General features: G+C 44.7%; 1 protein-coding gene across 7 annotated transcripts in view; it reads right to left on the reverse strand.

Annotated features, from left to right (window-relative positions):
- Window positions 1-13774, reverse strand: part of LOC144945026 (ephrin type-B receptor 2-like) — a 139404-nt gene extending 125630 nt beyond the window's left edge. For 4 of the 7 annotated variants that reach the window (XM_078873198.1, XM_078873199.1, XM_078873197.1 and 1 more), the window contains exon 1: window positions 13295-13773. In XM_078873198.1, coding sequence (XP_078729324.1) covers window positions 13295-13346 — 52 coding nt within the window. In that variant the 5' untranslated portion in view covers window positions 13347-13773. Of the gene's footprint in view, window positions 1-13294 lie in introns of all 7 variants that reach the window. The other 3 variants (XM_078873195.1, XM_078873194.1, XM_078873193.1) reach the window with 1 other exon arrangement.
- Window positions 13775-14105: the final 331 nt, after the last annotated feature.

A 14105-nucleotide genomic window follows, 5' to 3' on the forward strand; every position in this document is an offset into this window, starting at 1 on the left:
GGAAACACGCGCTGGGGTTCAGATACAAAGCTGGCACTCGTGTTATACGAGGCCAGGAATTGAACGTGTGTCATCGAGGTAGTAGTATAGTGCGGTGATCGTCGTTTACAGAAAAATAACATTTGCTCCACCACTAATGGATACCGCTACTCTCTTGCTGATGTGCACAACGCGCACAAAACGCATATTTAATTACTGCAGACGTGAAGAGCTCTCAGATATAATCACAGCACCGGCATGTTTAACAACAACTACTTCAGTCAATATGAACAGAGCATTGTAAAGAATTGCTAGGCAGCGTGTGATTAGTTCCAGATTTTACGCGCACACAGTGGTTTCACCAGCGCACAAATAACTTGCGAACAGAGTGCTAAAATCTGCAGTCGGCAATGGTGGGATTTGCTTACAAAACAATTTCACGTGTAAACTATTATAATTTGTATCGGTGAAAGTGTGACAATACCACACAATAGATTATCGCCCAAGAGTGCAGCTGGGATAATTTACCAAGCCACTGGACAAGGGTCATTCTACCTTGGCTCTTCAATGATAATGAAAGTACGTACTTTAGCAAAAATCACATCTCTAAACGAGCATAACTCTACTAGCACAAGCCATAACGAGCCACCGTCCATTGAACGAGGTACATGCATTAAACAAAAATCAAGCCATTGTGGGTGCAAATAATTGCTCGCACAAGGCTCGAATGATACATTTGTCAAGATCATCTACTTTGGTAGCCGGCCCACAGGTATACATTAAATAACCCAATGGCGGAGGTCAGTTCACCCAAAGAATAATGAATGTCCCGTTAATATCCCTCGCACTGGAACGTGTGCTGTCATCTCTGAATGGTTGATGGGCCACGTTCTGTACCGTGATGTTAACTAGCGGGGTGGTTGCTGTTGGCGATGTAAGACTTCGAGTGCAAACATCAGACCAGCGGTTGACTCGGCTAATCATCCCTCCGTGTTCAACAAAAGCAAACTACCCCCCCCCCCCCCCCCCGATGTGCACTGTTTTGCTCATTGTTCGCTCGCGATGTCAATATGCTGCTTGGGGCGGGGGGGGGCAGAGCTCCTTCAGGAGGAATTGAATGAAGCAGCTGCAACGATGTTGCCAACCGCTGCTGAACGTGTTGACGCTAGACCAGTCTGTCGCACGGGGACTACACGGGACTGATCCAATCAGCCTCCCCGAAGGGGCCGAAGAAGCCCCCTCTCGCCCACGTGGAGCGAGAGGTTCGAACGTCGACGCGAAACGCAACGGGGAACAGAGCTGCGCGGGCGGTGAAGCCAGCCCCTGCTTTTGTCGCCTGTGGTTGTGGTGGTTGTGGTGGTGGTGGTGGTTGTGGTGGGGAATTCAGCGCAGTGGTCATCCCCCGTACCGAGAGAACAGAGTTGCCCCCGTCACTGGATTGTGAGAACTCGTGCGCTGGATCCTGGCCACCCGATTGGGAATGAGCGGCCGGGTTTGCCGCGTTCGTTGTCGTATTGTGATTGTGCGCCCACACGCTTTGCGTATTGTCCGTGCGCACGTCCGCTGGTCAAAAGGGGTGGATTGCTGGGTGTGTCCCGCATTTCACGCTCATTTTCTACACTGCATGGGGCTCGAACGGGGAAACACTTAGCGCACTTTGAAACGTGCCAAAGCCTTACGTTAAATGCCGCCTCTCAATAGGACGCATTGTTAACGAACCGCCGATGGCATACGGGTGAGAGATTTGGGGCTATCAGTGAAAATGGCTAATTTGTGAATTCTGCCAATATTCTCAACTGGATTTTTCCTGTTGCAAATACCAATTAAATGCATCTGCGGGATAGACAGTGCCTTATTAACAGGGCAGAAATCACAACGTGATTACTTTCTACAAATAAAACAATGGTGATATGTGGTTCGAAAATCTCTTTAGTTTCATTATAGCCTAGCCATTATGCCTATGCGCATCATTATAACTTCAACTCTGCCAGCGTGTGTTTCTGTCCAAGAAAAATAATGAACACGTTATTACATGGGTATAAACTAACGTTATTTACGACTTCTCATATCGTAATTTAATTGCTTACACTGTGTGCCAAGATCCATAATCAACCGTAGTATTCTATCAGTTTTTTGTTAAATATATAACACATTTTCTTCGCACTTGGGTAGACTTGATAACACTCGATTCCCAAAGGTGGCAGGTATGACTCTATATGAAGTCGATTTTCACTGTCAGCTTAAATAGGCATCGGATTAATGCGATCAACTCTGGTGGACCTTAGTGTTGAAGTACAATTCCTTATTCCTATGGCAGGCACCAGTATGGCCGTGGGATGGCCACTCGTCACCTCCTAGAAAGTGGGTACCAATTTTACCGACCCCCACCCCCATGAGGATGATTGGTCAAAACAACCCCGCCTGTGGCTTATACAATTGTGATTTCAACTGGAAGCCTTTTTGAGTACGAGTCAACCGTTCGGACCACAGCGCCACCAGGCTGCAATTCGCCTGTATAACTAATTGCTTTCGCAGCTAGCGACGAAAACACAAGCCCTAATCTCCCGGACTATGCCCACACGTGGGGGGCGATGCCATGCACGTGTGCGACCGTTTCCAGGCACAAGCACGGCGAGCGATGTCTTTGTTTACTGCGGGCTCAGCGTGAAACAGCTGACATCTGTACACCCAAGCTGGCTAGTTCGATTCACACAATCCATGCACAACACTGCCGAATCCCCGTACACAGCTAACGCTTAACTGCATAATAAATTATACACGAACTGCATATATACGTGACATAATGAAGTCAGCATCTGCTGAGTGGTATACAAACATCTTTAGAGTCCATCGTAAAGTTAACTTTGGCAGTTGTTACATCATTAGGGACGAGACTGTTTTCATGTAAAACTGTGGCGTCTCCGTGCTGAGTCAGTGGTGAAGAATTATTGTGAAATTCTACATTCCGGTGGTATGACCGAGTCTCTGCAACAAAAAAAGAACCGCCCTGAACTTCTTACAAAGTGGTACTCTTTTTAATTACCCCTCACAACATGCCAATCGTGAGTCAAATATTCTAGGCGCAACGTTAGTATTCGGGTCAAGTATTATTATCATCATCAGCAGCAGCAGCAGAAACAAGCAACCCACTGCTTGATGAAGGCTTCCCAAACCCTCCACCATATCTCAAAAGCGTGCCATGTAATGATCCACATTTAATTATTTCATCGCTCCAACTCCTCATTGTACGTGCTCTCCTTGTCATTATTCTTGACGAGCAGCCATCGTTCCTTCCAGCGACACGTCTTGCCGAAGCAAAGTTCCTTTCCTTGAACAGCGCGAATCATTCCATTAACCTCGCTATGTTCTCGAAATCTACGTGTTCCTTATTCTACGTCTCAATGTAATTCCACGCAGGCTTCTTCACGTTTTTTTTCTGAATTTGTTACTACTACTATTATCATTCAGCAAGTATTATCTGCGTCATATATAACCATATTTTTTCATTTCAACATGTGCCAAGAAAATGCCAGTGTTTTATCTTAACTTTCGGCAAACTATTTAAATTTTCACCACCGCGCAAGACTTTTCACGAGGGGGGGGGGGTGGAACACCATGAATGTTGTTGGCATCACTTATCGTCATCCTGCGCGAAAACCATCAACTCATTTCCTAAAAAACATCTTGGAAAGCAGAAATCGTTGGCATTTGAGCATTGCCACAATGCTGGAAAAGTGTCCATTTGCCACCCAGATTTGATTTGTTGGTTTTTTTCTTCTCTCCCACAATGCTACACTGTTGTCTCAGCTTGCCAGCGCGGGGCATTGTGCTGCGATTATTTGAAGTTTGGATTGGTATATCATTACCAACGGCACTTGTTCACTCGGTACGCTTACATCACAAAGGACACATCTCATCCCCCTCTTTTTATGCAGCTGTAATAAACAGTGACAATGCACACCTGTTTCTCAATGTGGAATTGTCAGTCAAAAAAAAACTCCCCCACACACACGCGCATGCACATACTTTGTCAGCATTTTAAACCGTGTCCATCATTTTCACCTTGATGTGTCGTAAAATAACTCGGGGCAAACGAGCTGGCTCCAGCTGAAAGCTTATCATCATAGGCTTTGCAAAAGTCATTTTAACGTCACGCGCAATGTTGTATTACGCATGCAGCTCGCGATTATAGTTATTACTGTGAATACCACCAGAAACATCTATCACTGCTGGCAGACCTAATCAATAGCTAGTGCACCGAGTGTGACTCGAAGGTATGTGGGCCGATACTCAGCGGCGTAAAGAGCAACACAGCTTTAAAAAAAACCCAGAATGGTGAATAAACGACACCGATAAAACACACACCTACCGCCACCAATCTGAGCCAATAAAATGCACAAGCTGCGCAATTTTACACGAATTAATTAGAGAGCAGCAATAAAGTGCATAAGGCCCCTATTATTTTTTGGATTACACATATCACGTGCAGTAGCAGTTCATTTCATCCTGCTCCTATTCCATAAATTGGCGACCCGCGCTACAGCTAATGCCTTAATTATTTTACCGAGGATTAATCGCCCCCCCCCCCCCAACGGGACCATCACCCTATGGAAACATGGCAACTTTATTTATATATTTCAGCCTCCGCTCGGTCACAATGTGAGGTCCGGGGGAGCAGCATTCATGGCCTGGTGTGTGAGCAGGGAATTCTTCGGCTCAGCAAATTAGACAAAACGGGCTCATTGTTGTGTCTTGCTGTGTCACTCACCCCTCCCCCCGCCATCCTTAGCCTGACAATTCACGGGACCGCACAAATGAGGGTAAAGAAAATACGCACAACACTCACACTCAACCGCCGAGCGTGAACGAGAACCTATGGATCTGTGTGTGTGTGTGTTTTAGCGCCGTGTGCACAAAGCTGAACTAATTCCAGTGGAGACACCTTTCCTGGTTAAATAAAAATAATAACACGGAGAAAGCTCACTACAGTAGTAAGGCTGTAGTGAGGATACTCTGGTAAACTACAATGTTTTACTACAACTATTTGTTTTCACCGGGTAAGGCCGACTGAGTTATATAGCCCTTTTTAAAAAGCAACCTGACTACATTTCGATTTAAAGCTTTCGTGACTGCAGGGATTCATCTTCTTGGTTCTTTCGGTAAAGTCACGTAGAAGGGAAGTAATAAAATAATAAAATAATAAAATAATAAAAATACAACATAATATTATTATGTTTTATTTTTATTATTGTATTACTTCCCTTCTACGTGACTTTACCGAAAGAACCAAGAAGATGAACCTGACTACAAATGACAGCTCAACGAAGTGGATTATCACGCGGACATGTATGGCAGCCACACACTCAAAAGGTATGTTTCTAAATGTGGAGGGGGAAATAACGGCACCCAGATGAAAATCCACGCGACAGCAGGGAGAGAGACATGCAAACTCCAAATGTACAGGGGACAGGGTCGGGATTGAACCCACGACCTCCTGTATACCAGGCAAGGTAGTTAACATATCGCTGCCTCGGCGCCCCGAACGCGATCCACTAATTTCCAAGGGCTGTAATTTTGTATCTGTTTACAAACAAAACTCAACTTACATTATGTTATCAGGTGAAGGAGGATATGGCTATTTAGTGATCGGTAGGTGCTTAAGTTTTCTTGGCAGTCTGCACACCGGCTGAGAATATAACCGCCATGATATGGGAGAATGGCAAGGCATGCCCACGATTTCAACATCCTACATTTTTCGTCTTTCGAATGAAGCGTAAATTAATTAAAATATCAGGTGAGGAAGTGAGTAAAAAAAAATTGATAGTATTAAATAAAAAATGTGGTGCAAGGCACTAAGGTTATCCAAGTGAATGGGGTATTTGTTGCAGACGCAAATTGATTGATCAATCACTGGAAAATTTCCTTTCACTGAAGCCTATACACGATAATGATACACTGTATAAATAAATAACACATCGCAAGCACACGTCACTGATTATATGTATCTTGAAATCTACCTTTGCTTTCAATGAAACACATCTGGACAGGTGTTCTCGTGAAATCAATTGCCGTACTAATAACGAAACCACACAATAAATGTAATATATATTCACACACAACGAGTGTGCCCTTAGTGCCGATGCACTTGTTTTTTTTAAGCACCACTCATTTCTGTCGATCCACTTGAAATGAGACCACAGTTTGAATGTCAAACACATGCAAATAATCCGCAAGTATACGTTGTGCTGTATGAATACTTCAACCGGCTGAAATTGCTTGACCCAGAGATCTGAAGAGCCCCATTCGTCGAGCATTTAGCACTTCCACGATTCCGACAACAGCATTTAAGCACACGATGTGTGCCCCCCCCCCACTTATGTTTCCATCGCACGTACGAAGCTGCTGGATTTTGAATGTACGCACATCAAACATCCAAAGACTTGAGATGCCACTTAGGACGCGTGACAATAACAAGTTTATATATTTATTTAAGCCGGTGCCTCCGTGGTTGAGTAATGAGCACTGACGTCATGTTCAGGCTCCACCGATGGACCTGATGCAGAGATGCGCGTATATTTTTCCGCCGTGGAGTGAAGATGGTTTAAGAAGTCATCGCAAAATATAAAAAACTGTCAAAACTGGGAAATTAACTTATAGGCGTCAAATTACCGTGCAGAATTTGGGAAAACTGCTATTCTCCATGACCCTGTTACTTTTGTTCTTACTCCATGACCATCTGCGGTTTTTCGTATTTTGCATTGCGGAATAGCTTCTGGTTATCCACAATTTATTCAGGGATAAGGGGACTAACATTGGCGGGTTATGTCGTGGATAATCGCATCCACAATCAATTTGCACCATATCACCACAGTTAACAGGAGTCCTACCATAGAGTAGACACTAACATACCAATGTGTGTAATCTGCTACTCTTATAAGAATACTGAGGGCTCGCAACATTGAGAATAATTGACAGAAAGCAATGGGAGCACCGAAATTAGTTGTTTGGAAAAAAAAAAGTTTAACTCGAGCTCATTGGGTTAATAACTTCAGCTATTACAACAAAGTCACATGTAGCACTTTGATCAGCAATTCTTTATGAACTTCTTGCTTTGAATTACGACTGTTTTTCTATTTTGCGACCACTTCTTGTTAATATATATATGTGCGAATTAATTTTCAAGGGCCGTTTTTTTTTTTCAAACACACAGCCACCAAAAAAAAACCAAGACGTCATCGCCAAATGAAGAAACATTCAAAGAGATGGAGAAACACCTCCGTCTACGTTCAAGCGCGTAAAGAATCGGGCCGCTGGCTGTGTTTTGTAACAAAACACGTATAAGTGCTTTTAGATAGCGTGCGCATCTGAAGAGTTGGCCTCACCGAAAGAGCAGATGTGGGACAGGGCAAAACAACAAAAAAGCGAACGTTGAGGCGAGCACACGGCTCAGTGGCGACAGAGCAAGGGACTGAGGAATGTTCTTTGGGGCTGTCACCTGCCAAGAAACTTGCGTGATAAGCACCACTGGGCTCACGATTGTCTTGCAGGAGGGAGGCAAAAAAAAAATGCCGGCTCATGAAGCGCAACGCTGTACTAAGTAGAAATTTGACGGGTGGCACACTTCTCAAATAGGACCAGAAAATTGTGAAAGCAGTTTTGGTTGTCTTTGGAGGGGGGCTTCTAAGAGAAATAGCTGCCTCATGAGGCATCGGCAGGTACAATAATTTATCGCATACTTATTTGCGGAAGTTAAATTGACATTACAGTTTAGTATGCCCGATGTACAGTACTTGTCAAGCGATCTATGTATGCATTTATGAGTGTTCTCCCCTTGTAAGAATGGGTTTTCTCTGTTTGTTTTGTTTCACACGTAGGTAAATATTTTTTAAGATTCAAAAGGAATTGGTCAAAAATCGCAGGCAGGCCTGTGCTTGAAACTCAGTGTGGCAGTAAAAAATAAAACCTACTTTAATATTGCGTGGATATACACACGCGCACAGACGCATTCACAATGTTAGTCGATTTTGCGCAAGGATTAAAGCTTTCATTCATGCAGCTACCCTGTAATTTATGTGATGAATTACCAAAATGTGTGTATTACGTTAATTGCAACAGCATAAAATATGGCGTTATTTGTTAAAGCCAGGCCGTTGTCATGTGTCTTAGAGAAATTACGTAACTTACACAAACGGGGACACTATATTGTTTTATTTTAATTGTTGCGACCCAGTGTGCTATTATACTTTACTGCATAGTTTCCTATTTGGAACATTTGGCAGCTTATTGCTTTTTGATATATATGTTTTTAAAGATGTAAGATGCACAAGACTGCACTGCAAAGATAATATACAAAATTAAATGACTTTGATAAAAAAAAATGGAAGTTAGATTTTTTTTCTTTCCTTAAAAGTGGTAAAACATCAAATGACAGGGATAACTAGGATAGAAGTTTGGGGCAATATCGTAAAAGATCGGGCTATTTTTTTTGGTTCCAGGTCGCGTATCCCCTTTGCAATGCTGCCGGGCGCACGCGTCGCGTGTGTGCACACAACTCGGCACTCAGGGAGTGACAAACCCACTCACTAAATGTCCTCAAATCAGTACCACAGCCTGCACTTTGCAATTTACTTTCCTCCCCCCCCTTCACACTCCACGCATTCACACAATTGAACCGCTGGTGGGCCCTCTCAGCTAAAACTGTTTGTACTGTGGTTCGTCACAGTCAAACAAATCAATAGAGAAATTGGCAGGGCCCAAAAAAGAATTCACCCCCACCGCATGACGCGTTCAGAGAAGGGGGAAAAAAATTGAGACGCGCATTTACAACACCTTAATTAACTCGCGTGGGAATTTACACCCCGTATTTATTTCTCCCCGTTTGTAATCACACAAAGCTGTCACGCTTACAGTATTGCCGCCGTTTCACCTTCAGGTTTTTTTTTGGTTCACTTTACAGCAATCCATCGCAGCAGGCATTCAATTTTTTTCTTTCTGAAATTAGGCGTGGAGAAAATGAAATGGGCCCCCGAGTAATTAAAGCGCAGCAAACTCCACGGCTTATTCTGTGTAATGTAATGTGCCGGAATTAAGCGGTCAGCAAACCGCTCCTGCTGGCTTGCTGTTTTCGCCTCCAACGCAACACATTAGTAAACAATTCCAGGCTTTGAAGCCAACATTTACTTTTCTCTCCTTGTGTGTTTCGCGGATTGTGGACGGGCCCACCTCAATGTGCTCAGGTGCACAAGCAAATCGGGTCCCATGTGCTTTTAAAGTGCTTGTTTACTCTCCATTCAGAAACTTTGAAGGTAAATTCAATGCTGCTGCTGCTACGGAGGCAATGGGCGGTTTGTCAGAGCGGGCATTCTGAAACTCCCGTCTAAAGTCCGAAGCGAGGGGAACTGCTTTGAATTTAAGGTCATGCATCTACAAACACGGATTAGACTTGTATTAACACGCACACGCACAGAAACAGACAGACAGACAGCGTTCGGACAGACACATAACACACGGAGTATTCCTGAAATACGGCCATTATAATTGACGTTGGCCAAACATGGCAGGGCAGGACCCTCCTCAAAAATAGTCTCGGGACTCAATGTGATTTTCTGGCTAATTAAACAATACTTATTCGAGGTACTGTACAGTTTAAACAATACACAAATGTAGTGGCATATTTTTTCTTTCTCCTTAACAATGTGTAAATGCCAAGTTGCAGCAAATTATTTGAAATGTCAGCATATAAATAGTAATGCACTATATTGCGGGTACAACATGGACGATATTAAAATAGGGGTAAATTTTTACGTATGGTTTAAGTTAGTCAAATTTACCTGAGTATTGTTAAGCTTAATAAGCGAGTGCAATTGTTTAAAGATTCGGTCTGAAGTTCTACATTTCATAGGATTGTATACTGTCCAGCGCGCTGCATGGCAATGCGAAAAATTTTCGTATGTGACAATGCATATGTGCACGCAAGCATGTAACCATGCGGTTACGCAGACTATATTCTCAGTTGCAGGATTTTCAGAAATGAAATTCACATACAATGCATAGCTAGAGCCCAAGCACACCATTTTTGGTAACACCGTCACGGATATTTGGAAATTCAAACAATATTTTTAATAATTCAAATTGAATTCTGAATAACGCACCTATAAATATGCAGAAAGTGCATCCATATTTCCTAACCGTGTAATTAATCACTCAATACTACGGCGAAACGGCCACATAAAACGGATTCCATTTTGGTGGAAAATGCAATCTCATTTTTTTTTCTAAGCTCAGTTTCATTATCTTTGCTCACTTGCTCATTAACTGGGTAATGTCAAAGGGAATGACCAACATAAGGAGGTCTGTAACATGGCACTGTGTCTCTTCTATTATTAATACTGCCCGTTCCATTGATGAGGACAAATCTGCCCTATCACAGAGTTTATGTAATACAAAAAAATCAAGCAAAAATGGATATCAAAGGTAATGTCTCGGATCATTGAAACACGATTAAAGCCAGTTTTGACATGCAATTTCATAGCATACACATGTGGTTCGCTATCATTAATTAGTTACATAAATGTATCGGTACTTTATATATATAGAATATAATACGCTTAGCTTAAGAACGTCTCAAATTATCTGTTTTTGACATGATCGTTTGCAGTGTTGTAAAGATCAGTAAAATATAATAACTAAGCCATAGGCTCTCGATCTTCAATGTCCCCAAGGCGGCTTAGACCCCAACATCAACATAATTTCCCATGTTCCTGGTCTATATACAATCTACCATTAAATTGCTTCAACTACCTGGTATATTTACAAAACTTGTATGACTGCCTGTTATGAATAGACAAACTGTGATACGGTTTTTTTTTGTATGAGTAAAAGAAAACGCAATAAACTCAAGACAGCCAAAAAGTAGGGACAAAACACCACTGGCACGCACAATACTTCATCAAATAAACAATGTTTTGACGGTCGGTAGATAAAAAAAACGGTGTACTATTTATGAACCGTGTTAATGAATTGGGTTTTCACAGAAATCCGCACAATACATTAAAAAGCACACTACGCGGTCCCCTATTCCGGTGATCCCGCCGAAACCCACACACGCCGGACCCTTTAAGAACTCGCAATAACGCCTTGTTTCCAAAAAAAAATTCCATCCAACTCTCCGTTCGTTTGCGAAACGTACGAAGGCATGAAATTCAACATATCCGCTTTGCGTCAGGCGGGTTTCATGGCCTTCAACGAAGTACGCTTAAACAGAAATACGTATTAATTACGTTCTGAGCGGGACACATTCGTGCTAAAGACACGACATTACATGTAAAGGCGTGGGTTTTTTTTAAGTGTGCGTGCGAGAAAGAAACTGGGATAGTCCACTTTAGCCATCACCACCAACACTCCATTTACCCCCTGCAATAGCCAACCCGTTCCTTATCCCCCGTGGTATACAGGCACACACACGAATGTGTTATTTAGTTATTTGTTTTTTGCCGAGACGTGTGACATCCCAAAGCAAGCGCTGGCTGCCACTAGCCTGGATCGCAAAATTCCCATTCACCTTACAGCCTTAGAAAGTCTACGGATTGGGGGGGGGGGGAGATGCAGGCGGCATCTTAGAGTGTCCCTCTTCGCAATAAATCAAGGCGCATTGGATGTTGGTGCATCGCCCCCCTTACATCCATCATCCCTGCAAGATCGGCCTTAATCAAGCAGCCACTTACACTGGATACACATTCATTTCGCATCCTTCCGTCATAGAGAGGGCGCGAGTCTCTTCCCACCCCCCTTTCCCCATGGGTTATCGCTTTGTCCCAGTTTCAAAGGCTCATTTCGTGCGCTTCAACATCATTTTTTTGTCCGCGCGTGCCACTGTGTGTATTAAAGTGATTCTTAAAGCACAACTGTTTGTGCAGCCCAGATGGAACACGCGCACGGCAGACTCGTTATCTCTCGGCATCACGACGCGCGCGTGTGTGTGTAGCGGTTAGCGCGATGCGCTATGAACCCAGGCGACACCGGTTCGATACCCGCTCACGGCCAGCAACCAGTGACGATTATCTGAACCAGTACTGGACCCTCCCCTCGGTCGACTCAGCCTCAAATGAGTACCTGGTGCGGTGTGTAGAAAAACATCGCTACTGGGGAGACAAAGGCGGTCGGGCGTGGTGCTGGCCTTCATAGGTGCTCGCTAACAGCACTTGCCCCAACAGTCTGTTTAAAGATATATGGGGGAATCTGTATCTTTGTCATTTAGTAGTTGGCGTTAGGTGCTCGCTAACAACAGTTTGCCACAACAGAACCTGTCAGCGAGGTTGGGGGTGATCTTTGTCGGTGTCTTTTCATTGCCAGTGTGGACGCTGGCAATGAACGGCATCCAATTCCAACGTCTGCCCCACTGAATGAATAACAGCTTCCAGCGGAGCCGGACAAGGGCGTCTTCTCGTACCGGACAAGCTTTAATTCATCATTGCGCGTCTGTGGTTTAAAAATGACGAATCCGATGTGTCAAATAAATACAATTAAAAAAGTTTATAATTTATCTACGATTTGCCTGCCGCGTTTTGTTTTGTATATCGGATCCAACTTTAAGCGATGGATGATGGGCAGAGTGATTACTGCTCGTTTCTCGGTGCGTGCGTGTGAGAGTAACCACTCGCTGTCAGAATCTGAGCGTCATTGCATTCTAAGCACTGCTAGCTTGAGTGATTTTTTCTCTCTCTTTCTCTCTGCTTCAAGAAAAGCGTTTCGGATGATAAAAAAAGCCATCGTACACCACTAGACCGTACGTGATAACAGCCGTGCACTTACGGTTGTGTATAACATTATCTACTACGGCTGTACCCATGCTATAGATTTCGTTGGCATACATACACACAATATTGTGTACGTATGAGCGCACAATCACCATCGCATCAATTGGAGCACATATGATCGGTTGCATCGCAAAGTTGCTCCAACATGCACCCACCTACTCACAGCATTGGCCAGTCGACATCCAGCAGCATATGAGATTGCCACTATGGCATTATACACACACACGTTGGTGGCACACACATGTCAAAGCATGTCCTACCGAGATACACAATGTGTGTTACACGCATACAAATATATGAAACGCACGCACGCGTGCCGCTGCTCCCAACAGTCAAAGCATGCCTTTGAAAGCATCGCTGATCTGCCAGTGCTCAACTAACCTACAACACGCACGCTCATATTTAGTGACCCTCACCGACAGCAGCGAGCGGTGACCACCGCGGCACCGAGCCACGAATAGCAGCAGCAAGAGTTTGGGATGGACGCCCGCGCCCCTTACCTTCGAGTGCGACGACGGCGAGGAGAAAATGGAACAGCAAAAGGTAGTCCATAGCTCTGCCCGTGTCCAGTTCAGTCGCCCGGCTTGCCGCGCATGTAATTCGGTCCCCCTAACGAGAGTAATCCCGTCGCGCCGTCAGTGTCTGTCTCCGGTGATGCAGCAGCAGCAGCTGCAGCAGCAGAAGCAGCAATAGCCACGCAGTTCGTAGTGGTGGTAGTGGTGGAAGCGCTTCAATCGCGGACCATGCCTGCCCACTTCACAACTCTCCCCTCCCCTCCTAACTCATCCAGCCTCCAAGCGCGCTCGCTCTCTCTCTCTCGCGCTCTCCGCACAGACGACCACCCTTTCAGTTGTGTGCTCTCGACGGAGGCGAGACGCTGCTTCGGAGATGTCTACTCCGCCTACCAGGGAGGGAGCAGAGGTTTGGCGGTGGGAGTGTGAGCGGGGGAGGGGGAGGGATGGTTGATGAGGTTGGTGGGTGTTGTTTGAGAGATGGGGGTTGGATGCTACTGGCTATACCGCTGTAAAAACGTCCAATCGGGGGTAGGTCGGTGGGTGGGTTGGTGAGTGGGTGGTGGTGGTGGCGTTCCTGTTAGCTGTGGCGCTGTTTTGTGGTTGTGGTGGTATTGGGGGAAGGGCACACTGAGTGGAGGTGATTCTGGGTGGTTGGGTTGAATGGGGGGGGGGTGTAGCTGCTTTGCCGTACAGTCCACACCATCATTTCCCAAGCACAATCATGCGCAATAGATTACAATGTTCACAAAGCCACCGTACGGCCAAACGCACCGTACCATCGTGCTGCCCGCATGCC

The sequence above is a fragment of the Lampetra fluviatilis genome, chromosome 36, assembly GCF_964198595.1.
Source record: "Lampetra fluviatilis chromosome 36, kcLamFluv1.1, whole genome shotgun sequence".
In the NCBI taxonomy this organism is placed as follows: Eukaryota; Metazoa; Chordata; class Hyperoartia; order Petromyzontiformes; family Petromyzontidae; genus Lampetra; species Lampetra fluviatilis.